This window comes from Siniperca chuatsi, linkage group LG23, assembly GCF_020085105.1.
Source record: "Siniperca chuatsi isolate FFG_IHB_CAS linkage group LG23, ASM2008510v1, whole genome shotgun sequence".
In the NCBI taxonomy this organism is placed as follows: Eukaryota; Metazoa; Chordata; class Actinopteri; order Centrarchiformes; family Sinipercidae; genus Siniperca; species Siniperca chuatsi.
Window position 1 is genome coordinate 20272864 of NC_058064.1, and position 15692 is coordinate 20288555.

General features: G+C 42.6%; 1 protein-coding gene across 2 annotated transcripts in view; it reads left to right on the forward strand.

The window, feature by feature from the left end:
- ttll12 (tubulin tyrosine ligase-like family, member 12) overlaps positions 1-15692 on the forward strand; it is a 32477-nt gene that overhangs the window by 8883 nt on the left and 7902 nt on the right. For both annotated transcript variants that reach the window (XM_044185882.1, XM_044185881.1), the window contains 8 exons: positions 2165-2298; positions 5133-5209; positions 7260-7376; positions 8695-8889; positions 9157-9268; positions 9681-9832; positions 15167-15248; positions 15470-15538. In XM_044185882.1, coding sequence (XP_044041817.1) covers positions 2165-2298; positions 5133-5209; positions 7260-7376; positions 8695-8889; positions 9157-9268; positions 9681-9832; positions 15167-15248; positions 15470-15538 — 938 coding nt within the window. The remainder of the gene's footprint in view (positions 1-2164; positions 2299-5132; positions 5210-7259; positions 7377-8694; positions 8890-9156; positions 9269-9680; positions 9833-15166; positions 15249-15469; positions 15539-15692) is intronic.

The following is a 15692-nucleotide window of genomic DNA, read 5'->3' on the forward strand; positions in this document are numbered from 1 at the left end:
GCTATGTTTCTAAAGCTGGAAAAATTATGTTTTCGTCACCATGTTAATTTGGGACTTGATGCTTAGATCTGAATCTAAGACAACACGAAGACTTGTAACCTCAGATTTAATCCAGGGAGTCAGTTTCCCCAGATTATTAAACAGCATTTCTCCTTTTTGTTTTAGGGCCAACTAGTAGGAATTCAGTGTTGTCCTCATTTAACTTAAAGAAGTTTTCACTCATCCATTTATTTATTGCCAAAAGACAGGTAGTAATGGAGTTTATAGCTGCAGCATCATTTGGTTCAGCAGAACAGTATAGTTGTGTGTCATCAACGTAACAACTTCAGACCAAGTCCTAGCTGGAGGTGATGCTCTCAGTCTAGCACTGGTGCTGTGTCAATTCAAGATTCAAGATTTCCTTTGTCATTCCTTCATGTATTTGCATACATAAAAAAACTAAATGCAGTTCCCCAAAGTGCCAGTTGTTAGTAAAAACAATATCAATAATACAAACAGTAACAATAGATACTAAATAAATTAAATAAAGTATGGCTAAGAAATAATCTGTTTAAAAAAGAGCTCATCATACTGGTGTATGTAAAGTGTAATTGTGCAGTCAAGCTGTGCAGTGGGAGGGGGCACAGTCCGTTGATGAGTCAGCTTGTGGGAAAAAGCTGTTCAGCATCCTGCTGGTCCTTGCACAGATGCTCCTGTACCTCCTACCTGAAGGCAGGAGGGAAAACAGACCATGAGATGGTTGATGAGGGTCTCTGATCATCTTAGTGGCTCTGCTGATGCAACACTGATGGTAAATCTCCCCCAAGGAAGGTAGAGGGGCACCAGTAATCCTGCTGGGAGTTCTCACTATCCGCTCAAGTTGGTGACGTTCTGACGCCCTGCTGTTGCCAAACAGCAACTGAGGGCGTAGGTAAGGATGGATTCAATGGTACCCCTGTAAAAGGTGGTGAGGTTAATAGCAGGGAGGCCTGTCCGTCTGAGTCTGCGGAGTGGGTGGAGTCGCTGTTGGGCTTTCTTCACGATGGCCAAGGTGTTGGTTGAGAAGGTCAGATCATCTGCTAGGTGGATGCCCAGGAATGTCACATTGCTGATCTTCTCCACAGCGGAGCCATCGATGGTCAGCAGTGTGTGATGGTGGTGCCTGCTGTCCCTTCTAAAGTCAATCACCAACTCCTTTTTGTTTTATCAACATTCAGGGAGAGGTTGGGACCTGCACCACCCAGAGAGTTGCTCCACCTCTATCATCCACCGCCAGTTAGAGGCATCATTAGAGAAGGCTGGTTTGGGAGCCTCTGTAGCTAATCCAGTGGCACATGTCAGCCAATTCCGTGACGGGATGCTCTACATTTGATGTAATCTCGTAGATAAAAATCAGAGTCTGTTAGCGTGTGGTGGCATTGAAATTCCTTTCAAGCTGTGTTATTGTCTCAGTCAGTAGCTCACTCTCCGTGCAACTCACCGATTTTGTTGGTGGGTTGTTCCTTCGATTAGCATAGGGGTCCTCTGGCTCAACTGAACACTGTAGGCCATCTTCTTCTTGTAACTTCATTTTTATAGCACCTGTCCAAAGGAGAACGTTACAAAGTGCTTTACAAAAGAAATAAGGCAACCAACGTAAATACAGACATAAGAATAAAATCATAAAATAGAAATAAATTAAAATAAAAGTAAATAGATAGTAGAAAATGACACAAAAGCTAATCTAGACTCTCTAAAGGGAGAGTGTTCCACAGTTTAGGAGCCACAACCTCAAAAGCACAGCCCCCTTGAGTTTTAATCCTGGATCAAGGAACAACCAGCAGACCCTGATAAGAGGACCTTTAGAGACCTGTTGATAATGTAGGGCTGCAGTAGATCTCTAATGTAGGCAGGTTCCTGACCATGCAGAGCTCTGTAAGTGATCACAAAAACCTTCAATTGAATTCTGAATTTGATGGTGAGCCACTGAAGAGAAATCAAAATCAGTGTCACGTGACACCTTTTGGAGGTCCTCGTTAGCAGCTTAGCAGCAGCATTTTGGACCATTTCCTCCTGTCTGAGTAACGTTTGTTACAAACTACAGTGGCCAGATGTTTTAGGAAATTACTGAGCCTTTTTTAAATATATAGTAATAGTATTGAGAGATTTCTACACAACAAAAACGTATATCTTATTATTTCCACAGATGAAGTAACCCGTGATTATACGTATGGAGAGACAAATCCCCTGGTGAGGCGATGTCGTCTATTACCATGGATACTGACTGATCTAGAACAGGTCAGCAATGTCACCACTGAACCCCCGGACTCATACTACGAGGTGAGGACACAAATAATTTCACCTGTTCGAATGGCATTTGCAGGTTTGATTTGGTATGTTAATGGGCAAAATGTAACAGTAAACAAAGAAGAAATTGAATGAGAATTCAAGCAATGGATAGATGAGAGTCAACAGTGAACTAAGGGTAAAAAAGGCAAAAGCATAATTCACAGAGAACATTGAGGCAACAAAGCCTTCTGCCAAGGCATAACTGTCTTCCCAGCTATACTGTCACAGTATTGGTATTGTGGTATAGGATAGCCAAAGTTATACATTTTGATAGCACTACCATGGGGCTTTGTTTAGATTTTCATCAGTTTAGTTTCCAATTCTGCTAATGGATTCTCAATCCTGGTTCAGATTGTGGTGATATTGTTTTAGTGCAAAATAAATCAAGTCATATGATAAAAAAAAAAAAAAAAACCTGTATTTATATTCAGCAGATCAGGCTTCCATAGACAAGAGTTGGTCATAAATAATGAGGTTCCATTCATGCACATAACCAGTGATGGTGTGTTGAATTCTGAGTGCTGCCAAAAATATGGTTGACCAACACTTAATACTGTGCCTGAATGCATCCTATGTGTACACTGATGGAGGACTAATGCTGCTGCTGCTGTCGTACTGCTTTCAGTACGCCACCTGTGTAGACATGGCGTTAGCTGATTCAGAGGCATTTTGATTAGGGACATAAAAACGCTGTATGCAGGAAATGCTTTGTTGTGTTGGATGCACTTCTTCCTTTGTATTAAATCATTTTCACACACAACACATTTTGTTGGTAAATGAAAGAAACATTTACATATGTAAATAATATGTTGAGTGAATTGCAGTAGGTTCTTACCTTCTTTCAATTCAATTTTATTTATGTAGCATTAATTCATAACAGAAGTTATCTCATTGCACTTTTCCTATAGAGCAGTTCTAGACCATACTCTTTATAATATTATTTACAGAGACCCAACAATTCCCACCGTGAGCAAGCACTTGGTGACAGTGGCAAGGAAAAACTTCCTTTTAAGAGTCAGAAACCTTGAGCAGAACCAGACTCAGGGTGGGCGGGATGGAGAGCCATTTCATTCAAATCCTCACCCAAACTATACACCACGTATCCAGTTAATAGACACTACCTACCCAGTCATCCTGCGCCGCCACCCAGTCGGCAGCGCAGAGCAGTCCAATTGGACCTTGTGTGCGCCATCCAGCTGAATAGTGCTAATATTATAGTACTTAGTCAGGTCAGGTGATGTAATGTAAAGATTGACAAAATCTACAACTATAAGTAGACATGCTGGTTGAATGGGTTGAACACAGGTATTTCTGCCTCCGGAGCTGCAGAGACTGGATCTGTAGTTGTGGGCCACCTGCTGCCCCCGTGTTCCTCCTCGACTACAGTTGTTGTTATTGGCTCTGTTACTAATACTGACATTATTTTTCCTATAGCTGCCATTCCTATTATTATTATTAATTAATTAATATTAACACTACAATTACAATTCTATTTAAAAAAAAATTCTAGGTGGTATTTGCATTGTGCCTCCATCACCCCCACCCCCCTACCCCCAAATTTCTCTCTCTCTAAACTCTCTCTCTCTCTCTTTCAAAACCTAACATGGCAGCGGCGGATGGCTGCCCACCATTGAGTCTGGTTCTGTCCAAGGTTTCTGCTTCTTAAAGGAAGTTTTTTGTTGCCACTTTTGCCAAGTGCTTCCTCAGGGTCAAATGGTTTTTCTTATTATTGTTTTCAGTCGCAGTTTGGTTAGGTTTAGGCCACAAAACTACTTGGTTAGGTTTAGGAAAAGATCATTAGTATCACAGCAGAGTTGCTGGCAATATTATGGGCACTTTGGTGTTCAGGGTCAGACAGTAAGACACATCCTCATCCAGCACAAGAATTACTCACTTTAAAAAGAGGAAGCTGGTCAGAGACCTCGTAGCAGCTGAAGAAACAGTTTTTAATCTGCACACTTAACTCAACCTGGATAACTGGACTAAAATGAAGAAGCTGATGGAATATGTGTATAGTAGTGGACTGTATAAACAAAATATAAATAACTGTCAAACGGAACATCAATAACAAACAAGTAGAGGGCAGCAATAGGCCATTGTAGCGGCATATACCTACAGTATCTATATAGGACTATAGGGATTATTAGCCTCTGGCACAATGAACCAAAATTTCAGAACCCAAGTATGAACTTGCTCATCAGAACAGCATTTTGATGGAGGTATGGTCCTTTGAATATTCTAAACTGTTTTTACATTATAATAGTTATTTCTATCTTCTCTTCTCTTCTCTTCTCGGGTAATAAGGTATTGTGAGCTGTTTAAGATTTGATGGTGCCTGACCAATAAGAGCTTTGTAGGTGAGGAGAAGGATTTTAAATTCTATTCTGGATTTTACAGGGAGCCAGTGCAGAGAAGCTAATATTGGAGAAATCTCTTTTCCTAGTTTTTGTCAGTACACGTGCCGCAGCATTCTTGATCAACTGGAGAGTCTTAAGGGACTTATTGGGGCAGCCTGATAATAAGGAATTGCAATAGTCCATCCTAGAAGTAACAAATGCATGGACTAGTTTTTCTGCATCATTTTGAGACATGATGCGCCTGATTTTTTGCAGTGTTACTTCAAGGACTGCCTTTTTTCATCTTCATTCATTATTTATTTATTTAACAAACACTACCCTATTTCACATCTCTTTTTCTACTCACGCATGGATCATTTCAAATTTTGGGGGTAAAATTCTTTAGAATGAAACATTGATTTCCTCACAAAGTCTCACTGATAAAACATACCGTTAGGTCTTCAGTGTCCTTTTTGTCTGTTCCTCCAGACCATTGTACGGGAGAACAAGGAGCAGCTTCCTGTGGAAATCCAACCGTACACTGTGCCTGCGGACAAAATCCTCAAGTAAGTCTCTCAACTCAGCAGCTCCACATTGCAGATCTAAAGAGAGAAACAGCCTTTGTACAAAATATTAAAGCAACATAATATTTTTGTGAAGTACACTTTTTTAGGTAAAATCAATGAATTGTTGCAGATTTCCTTTATTAAATGTTTACAGTTGGACTGTTATCATGATGATGGTGATGATAATGGGTTGTGTCGTGGCAATTTTGCAGTTCGACTCTGACAGAGTATGAGACAAAAATCTCTCACAGTATTGTCACCCTTGATTAATGCACAGAGCATGGTACTCAAGACAAAGGTTAGTACATAAATTGTATGTCTAACCAAACAAAAAAATGGAAGAGTCATTTTCCCAAAACCGGCATTATTAATGCTATTGAATAACACCAAACATGGAATGTCTAGCACAGTGGAAATAGACCTTATACTGACTTTAAGTATAACTGCTGAAATTGTATTCTGATACGAAAACATAATTATATGAACATGCACAAATTATTCCAATGTGTTATTCACATCACAAATAGGCTTTCTGAGACTTAAGGCGGATTTGGGCTAATCTTGGAGGGAATTGGTCGTGGAGTCTCTGTTACATGGTTTTTATGAGAGAGGTATGCAACCAAGGAATGCTTTGAAAACAGACTTTTAATGGAAAAGGAATTATCCAAAAAGAGGTCTCTATGTGTCATCAGATGTTTGTCCACCTCTCACATGGTGGCATCCCATATGTCATGGAAGTTTCTTATATTACATGTGTAAAAGCCACATCTATAAGTTATTTCCCCAAGGCCCCATATGTAGAGATAAGGTTAATAGATAAGGGACAGAAACATGGCTATAGTCGCTTAGGAGTCACTTACAGTCCTAAAAAGGACCTGTCCTCTGTATGTTCTCTGCCATAGTTCACTATACTGTCTCCCGCCTCTATCGGTTCAGGCTCGGGAGGGAACAGCTGAATTACAGGCAGGGCCGTTACTTAGGCAACCCCAAGGTCACTAATATTAGCTCTTGTCTCCCTCCTGAGAGAGAGACACTAACTTACTTGCCTCAGGAATGCACTACAGATGTCCCGTTAATTCAAGCGTGACCATAGGTGAGATTTCTTGTTTATCCTCCAATAGAAAGAGCACACATACTTTAGGCTAAAGGTTCCTAACCTTGGAAGGAAAGCATGTTAGACACTATAGTGCTAGAAAGGGATAAATATTGTGGAACAGGAAGAGACCTTCAGACTTGGTCTGGGCGCTGCATTGGAATCACCTTGTATTGCTGATACCATAGGAGGTCTCTCGTTTGGGTTTGTGGCAGGTTACATAGTGAGAAACACTTCGGAGTGTCACTTACTTCCTAGGCAACATCATCCATGTTATTATAGCCCAGATTTCATGTGGAAACTAAAGCCAAGCTCACAAACACAGCAGGATATATGGAAATTGACAGTTAAAACCACAAGCCAACCATCAAACAAGATTTAGAGTCCCACAGACTTGACTGAACAGGTTAAAGAACTCTTTTGTTCATCAGTCTGTAATACTGTTAAGTCAGAGTTTGGGTTTTAAATAGGCCTCAGTGTTCCTCTATAGACTAAGAACTGAATGTAAAAGGGAGCGATCAAATTGATTGCACTGCAGGGACATATTCGTAATGTCTGATGTAATATATGTTGGTAGTATTTGTTTTGTTGGTTTGTTACAAAATTTTGTATTTAAAACAGAATACAAGAAAAACGAGTTGTCTTGAGCTCAACTGTCTAGACAAAGAACTAATTTGTTTTATAAGGGTATTAGGGCGTTGGCAAATGCGTCAGGGAGCCTTAAAACAATACTTGTTTATCCCACTTAACCGTGACCTCACACAAGATGGGGTATTCTCATGTTATCAGGACAGTTAAAGTTCCCTGTGGGTCAACAAGTCAAGTCCGTTAATTCTTCTCTGTTTCAAACACGTTATGTGTAAAAGTGTTGTTGTGTACTTCTTTCCTGTTGTGCCTGTTGCCTTCATCATTTCAGTGTTTTCCACATCTTTTCATTGTTCTGTGCTTTGCTTTCAGGGTTTACTCTGAAATGTCACAAGTAACAAACAACCTGACACATCCACGGTTCCAGATGACAGAGGAAGAGGACGAGGCTGATATTATTTGGAGCTATAATCACATCAAAGACTACAGGTCAGCAACAAAGCAACACCCACACAACATATATTCACGCACACCTGGTGGCTCAGTGGAGCTCTTTTATCAGTCAGACAAAATGTAACTGTTCATCCACATTGCCAGGCTGTGTCCAAAAAACTCTTAGAAATACTTAGTAGTAATTGATATTCAGGACACTATGAATCATCATTTTGCATCCTCACTGACAGGTACAGTGTTGTCAGTATCTATAATTTACACATCTGTCAGCAAGAAAATTGTGTTAATGCTATGGACCCCACTTTTTTCATTCCATTGTGGGATTCAATCAAATTCACATCTGAATCCATATGAGGTTAATAAGGCTATTATGCAACAGATGTTGAATAAACATTTGAAAACAGTTTGCTCAACTTATCTCCACTAGGCCACTCCAAAGTCTTCATTTTGTTCTTCTTCAGCCATTCAGAGACCCCACAACAACATCCAAAGAACTGCAGGCCTCACTTGCCTCAGTTAAGGTCAGTGTTCATGACTCCACCATAAGAAAGAGACTGGGCAAAAACAGCCTGCATGGCAGAGTTCTGCAGCAGGACAATGATCCAAAACACACCAGCAAGTCCACCTCTGAATGGCTGAAGAAGAACAAAATGAAGAGTGGCCTTGTCAAAGTCCTGGCCTGAATCCTATTGAGATGCTGTGGCATGACCTTAAAAAGGCAGTTCATGCTCGAAAACCCTCCAATGTGGCTGAAATTTACAAGCATCATGTGGGCCGTATGTGGTTTACCTTCAACCAACTGGTCATCTGTTTCCGTGTCTTCCACCACGACTTCAATAGCGCAGCAGCTGAGCCACTGCACCAGAGAAGGCCAGCCTGTGACCCAGCAACCCATTGATCCAGACGGTCAAACCACCGCTGCTTTGCGGTCGGAACTCACCCAATCAGAAATGTTCAGCGCAGCAAGCACCACCCCGAAATTCCTGGTACTTGTGAAAAGTGTTACCCCCCGAGCAGGGACCTTTTTTGGAGGGTAAAAAATGTCCCCAGTACTTCATTTCGACCCTGGTCCCTGCGGTGGAAACGCAGCTTAACAAGTTCCCACAAAGGTTCCTAGCTTAAGGTTCCTCTGCGTTAGTCTTGGGCAGTGGATCAAGTTTCATAAGCCATAATGCTCAAGTCCAAATGAAGTCACAAGTCATTAGTTGAAGTGTGTGATTTAAGTCTTACTCAATTTCAAGTCCACTCCCCTGTAAAGGAGACCAGAACTTTTTGAACTTTGATACAGTCATTTGTCATTACCTTTTCTGAAACTCCAAATGAACTTTCAAATAAGAAACAACTTCTCTGACAGGAAGCTGAGCGAGGAGCGACCTCATGTGATGCTTAACCAGTTTCCCTGTGAGAGCATCGTCACTGTGAAGGACTGCCTGGCTGCCATGGCCCGCAGAGTGAAAGGCGGCCCAACACCTGACTGGCTACCAGAGACCTTCAACCTCCAGACAGAGCTGCCACAGTTCATCAAGCATTATCAACTAAGACAACAAAGGTTAGAATCCTGTGTTGTATAGTAATCACTGAATATAATAACGAATGTTACTTTGATATAACGAAAAACAGCTTTTGTATGAGTTGAAGGTCTGATCAGTACAAAAAAAAGATTTAAGTTTCATTACAAACTCCAGAGTTTGTGGCACCCCCTAAAGATGAAGTTAAATTGTTTTCATGTTGCTGATGATATGGTTCAGACTCAGAACAGTCCCTGGAGTTCAATGTTAGAATGGTTACATAAAAGATGTATCAATGTGTGTTTAAGGGGAGAGGATAACCACTGGATCTGTAAGCCCTGGAACTTGGCTCGTGGACTGGACACACACATCACCAACAACCTGGACTACATAATCAGACAAAGAGAGAGTACACCAAAGGTAACCCCTCTGACGAGGGTTAGTAGCATTCCAACAGAACCTTGTTATCGCATCTCGCCCATCTCTGTCTTGTTCCAGTAGCATCTATCTATCTATCTATCTCTCTATCTCTCTCTCTATCTCTCTCTCTCTCTCTCTCTCTCTCTCTCTCTCTATATATATATATATATATATATATATATATATATATATATATATATATATATATATATATATATACACACACCGATGTTAACCTTTAAGACATCATAGGCCATTTGGTGATACTAGGCCTGGCAGAGGTCTACACTTTACTGAGTACTCTTCTAGTTCCTCTTTCATTTCAGTACTGACTCAGACACGTAGATGTTTTATTATTTTGTTATGTCTAACTTTGTGCTTTTGTGTGCGTGTTTGTGTCTTTGTTTTCCAGGTGGTGTGTAAGTACCTTGAAGATCCAGTGCTTTTCAACAGAGAGGAGGTTGGAATGGTGAAGTTTGACATTCGCTACATGCTGATGTTGCGCTCTGTGCAGCCTCTGCGTCTCTATGCCTACAATGTCTTCTGGTTGCGCTTTGCGAATAGGTACAACATACATACATGAATACACATCCTGTGTATATATATTAAGAGGGATGGGTTGTGATAGACGGTTCCATTTTGGATCTGGTACCAACTTGGTAAAATACCCAGATTTGTTAAACTCAGTGGCCAACTAATGCCTTATTAAATCTTTCATTGACGATCTCTTTTAGGTCGTCTCTTTTGCCTCTTTCTGACACTAAAGGCATCTGCAAAGAAAAACAACTGGTGACTGGTATACAAACATGTGCTACCTCAGCAACACAGTTGTTCATAAGACTCGCTGATTGACTGACTGACTGAACATGACGTGTTGCCTTAACTTAAACATTCCAAAGTATGGATACACTTATACCAAAGTCAATAAAACAACTGCAAAAGGAAATATTTGTGGCGGGGTACTCACGACAAAGCAGGGAACTACAAGTCCCTTGCTGAAATATTTAGTTGCCCCCATGAGTGTGTAACATGTGCATCAGTCATGTGGTGATTTAAACAGACTGCATATATATATATATAGTCACCATCACAGCGGCAGACATCCAAGAAAGAGTCTCAGGTATGAAGAACTGGACAGCACCGGGCCCTGACAGGATCCACACCTACTGGCTAAAGAAGCTCACTGCACTCCATGAGCACCTAGCAGCACAAATGAACCAGCTGCTAAGATATGGGACGCACCCTGAATGGCTTACCGAAGGGCACACAATCCTGATCCTGAAGGATCCTGCAAAGGGTACAGTCCCATCCAACTATCGGCCAATAACCTGTCTCTCCACAACATTGAAGCTCATGTCAGGCATCATCGCGGCTAAGATAAGTGGACACATGGATCGATACATGGGCAAAGCACAGAAGGGCATTGGCAAAGGAACCAGAGGAGCCAAACACCAACTCCTGGTTGACAGAACAATCACCCAAGACTGCAGAGCCCGACACACCAACCTGTGCACTGCCTGGATTGATTACAAGAAGTCATATGACTCAATGCCGCACACATGGATCACTGAATGCTTGGAGATGTACAACATCAACAGATGTCACTCTAAGAGACTTCATTGCAAACTCGATGAGGCTGTGGAAAACCACCCTTGAGGCCAATGGCAAGCCACTTGCACAAGTATCCATCAAATGTGGCATATACCAAGGAGATGCTCTGTCCCCACTGCTGTTCTGCATAGGTCTGAACCCCCTCAGCCAAATAATCAACAAGACTGGCTATGGATACCGACTCAGGAACAGGGCCACCATCAGTCACCTCCTCTACATGGATGACATCAAGCTATACGCTAAGAGCGAGCGGCACATCGACTCACTGATCCACACCACCAGGATCTACAGTTCTGACATTGGGATGTCATTCGGGCTTGAGAAGTGCAGTCGAATGGTGACAAAGAGAGGGAAGGTAGTCCACACAGAAGGGGTCTCACTCCCAGAAGGAACAATAGCAGACATTGAGGATGGTTACAAGTACCTTGGAATACCACAGGCAAATGGCAACCTCGAAGAGGTAACAAGGAAAACAGCAACTGCCAAATACGTCCAACGAGTAAGGCAAATCCTAAGAAGTCAGCTCAATGGCAAGAACAAGGCCCCGGCAATAAACAGCTACGCCCTGCCAGTGATCAGATACCCTGCGGGAATAATAAAGGAAGAGATACAGACCACAGACGTTAAGACGCGAAAGCTCCTCACCATGCACGGAGGGTTCCATCCCAAATCCAGCACCCTGAGACTGTACGCTAGCCGTAAGGAAGGCAGCCGTGGACTAGTGAGTGTGAGAGCCACTATCCAGGATGAAACATCCAAGATCCACGAGTACATCAAAGATAAGGCCCCAACAGATGACGTGCTCAGGGAATGTCTCAGGCAATGGGGAACAGAGGAAGAGGTGCTGGAGGAGGGACCATCATGGGAGGACAAACCCCTGCATGGGATGTACCACCGGAACATAACTGAAGTGGCTGATATCAAGAAATCCTACCAATGGCTAGAGCGGGCTGGACTGAGGGACAGCACAGAGGCACTTATCATGCACAGGAGCAGACCCTGAGCACCAGAGCAATAGAGGCCCAGAACTACCACACCAGACAAGACCCAAGGTGTAGGCTGTGCAAAGAGGCCTATCCAGCACATAACTGCAGGGTGTAAGATGCTGGCAGGAAAAGCATACATGGAGCGCCATAACCAAGTGGCTGGCATAGTGTACAGGAACATCTGCACTGAGTATGGACTGGAAACCCCGAGGTCAAAGTGGGAAACACCTCCAAAGGTGGTAGAGAATGGCCGAGCCAAGATCCTGTGGGACTTCCAGATTCAGACTGACAGAATGGTAATGGCGAACCAACCTGACATCGTGGTGGTGGACAAACAGCAGAGGACAGCCGTTGTGGTTGACGTGGCAATACCAAGTGACGGCAACATCAGGAAAAAGGAACATGAGAAACTAGAGAAATACCAAGGGCTCAGAGAAGAGCTGGAGAAGGCCTGGAAGGTGAAGGCAACAGTGGTGCCCGTGGTCATCGGAGCACTCGGGGCAGTGACCCCCAAACTGGAGGAGTGGCTACAGCAGATCCCTGGAAGAACACCAGACATCTCAGTCCAGAAGAGTGCAGTACTAGGAACAGCAAAGATACTGCGCAGAACCCTCAAGCTCCCAGGCCTCTGGTAGAGGACCCAAGCTCGAAGGATGAGACCACCCACGGAGGGTGAAAGGACAAAGTTTTATTAGGGGCAACACATTTCCATTTTCATATACTGGGGGAACGTGACCCCTTGTACCCCACTGCGATTATCCACTAGAGGACGAGTGCTTAGCCTCAGTCTACCACCGGTTTTACACTGTATTCTGTGACCTGTCAGGTTCTGTGACTTGTAGCAGTGCAACAACCATTTCACCTTCAGGGAACGTGCATCATGCATGCAGAAAATCAGTAATTTATTTAGTTAATGTTTACTGAATGATAACGTAGAATTAATGTTATTTCCACTGTGTTGTTTTTACTTTAGCTTCTGCAGCTGTAGCACAGCCCCCCAGTGAGGAGCAAACACAGCAAAAGGAAAAATGAATCAGGACAGGTTAACAAATGTCGCAGAACTGACAAAATATGTGGTGAAAGCCCTACACCCTTTCAGCATAGAATCTTTTTAGTTTAGGTATGATACTGAGTGAAATAAAAATGGTACGTATTTTTTGAAGCTACAGTGGTGTGAAAGTGTTTGCCCCCTTCCTGATTTCTTATTTTTTTTGCATGTTTGTCACACTTAAATGTTTCAGATCATCAAACAAATTTAAATATTAGTCAAAGATAACACAAGTAAACACAAAATGCAGTTTTTAAATGAAGGTTGTTATTATTAAGGGAAAACAAAATCCAAACCTACATAGCCCTGTGTGAAATAGTGATTGCCCCCTAAACCTAATAACTGGTTGGGCCACCCTTAGCAGCAACAACTGCAATCAAGTGTTTGCGATAACTTCCAATGAGTCTTTTACAGCACTGTGGAGGAATTTTGGCCCACTCATCTTTGCAGAATTGTTGTAATTCAGCCACATTGGAGGGTTTTCGAGCATGAACTGCCTTTTTAAGGTCATGCCACAGCATCTCAATAGGATTCAGGTCAGGACTTTGACTAGGCCACTCCAACGTCTTCATTTTGTTCTTCTTCAGCCAAACTACCTAATAACCTGGACAAGCCGGCAAGCACAGTGTGGATCATGTTTTTTGACTTCTCCGGTGCTTTCAACACCACCGGACAGCCCTGCTGGGCGAGAAGCTGGCAGCGATGCAGGTGGATGCCCCCCTCGTGTCCTGGATTGTTGACTACCTGACTGGCAGACACAGCATATGCGTCTGCAGCACTGTGTGTCGGAAAGCGTGGTCAGCAACACTGGGGCCCCTCAGGGGACTGTCCTCTCTCCCTTCCTCTTCACCATCTACACCACAGACTTCAGCTACCACACAGTCCTGCCACCTTCAGAAGTTTTCTGATGACTCTCCTGTGGTGGGATGTATCAGCGGTGGTGATGAGACTGAGAGTATAGGGCTGTGGTGGGTAATTTTGTCTTATGGTGTGAGCAGAACCATCTGCAGCTCAATGCAACAAAGTCCAAGGAGCTGGTTGTGGATCTACGGAGGGCCAAGGCACCAGCGACCCCGGTTTCCATCCAGGGGGTCAGTGTGGACATTGTGGAGGATTACAAGTACCTGGGAGTACACTTGGATAACAAACTGGACTGGACCAAGAACACTCAAGCTGTTTACAGGAAGGGCCAGAGCCGCCTCTATTTTCTGAGGAGGCTGAGGTCCTTCAACATCTGCCGGACAATGCTGAAGATGTTTTATGAGTCTGTGGTGGCCAGTGCTATCCTGTATGCTGTTGCATGCTGGGGCAGCAGGTTGAAGGTAGCGGACGCCAACAGACTTAACAAACTGATCCGTAAGGCCAGTGACATTGTGGGGGTGGAGCTGGACTCTCTGTCGGTGTTGTCAGAGAGGAGGATGCTGGCCAAACTACATGCCATCTTGTACAGTGTCTCCCACCCACTCCATGATGTCAAGCAAAGGAGCACCTTTAGCAGAAGACTCATCCCACCAAAAAGCACCACAGAGTGCCAAGTCATTCCTGCCTGTGGCCATCAAACTCTTTAACTCCTCCCTGTAAGTGTAGTCTGTATGACCCTAGGTCACTAAACTGGACATTGATAATTACATCTCTGCCATACTTGAATAATTGTGCAATATTCTGTGTACTACTCTTCTTTCTGTGCAATATTTAGTTTATTTTATATTATATACCTCCACTACTGCTGTGCAATATCTTAATAATCTCAATAAGCTACACTTAACTTGACAGTACATGCACCACTGCTTATCACTTATTACTGATTTTATTACATTGTATTATTATACTGTATTATCATCATCAACCGGTAAACCCACTTGGTACTTCACACTATTTTATCTTATACTTATACCCACCTGGTACTTAATTTATTTTCTGACCTGTTGTTATAGTGTTTTATAGTGTATTATATTTTTTGCTGGTGCTTTCTCCTGTGTGCACTGACGTAAAGGCGAGCTACTATAACAAAGAGTTTCCCTTCGGGGATCAATAGTAAAGTATTTCTGATTCTGATTTTTGCAACACCTCTTGTCTGACCTCATGCTCAGTTATGGGTATAATACCTGCCAATGGGTTGTATTAGAGCCACCTCAAATGCAGTATAATATTGGTTTCGTTAACTATTTTATTGGTAGTGATAAAGTATTTATCTAAATATAGAGAGTGAACTCTTTCTCATGCCTGGACCTGATCTTTGTTTCTTCTATCTAGACCTTTCTCCTTGGACCATTTTGATGATTACCAAAAGCACTTCACTGTCATGAACTATGCAGAGGGCGTGGAACTTAAGCAGGTACTTTTTTATAGTTTTTTTTTTTTGCCTGTTAGCTCATCCTAGCACTATCTTTTTGTGAAATCAATCCGTGGTCACAAGAACGTGTTCTGGTCACTATGGTCTACGACTTAAGTACGACATGAAAACCTAATGCAAGCTTGGATCAGTAGTCATGAAGGTGCAGTTGTTAACTGTTATAAGTCTTCTAAGAAATTGAATCACTTTCTCTCTGTCTCTAGGTGCACTTCAATGAGTTTATTCCTATGTTTGAGAAGCAGTACCCACTGTATTCATGGAAGGAGGTAGAGGTAAGTGTAAACTTTTAGCCCTTTTCAACTATGGGAATGTTTTGAGGAACTTCTTGAATTAAGGAACTTGACCTACATTTTGACCACAGGAGGGTGGTCCACTTTTAGTTCCTGGGCTGTCATACCTGTCTGTTAACTCACCTAATTACAAACA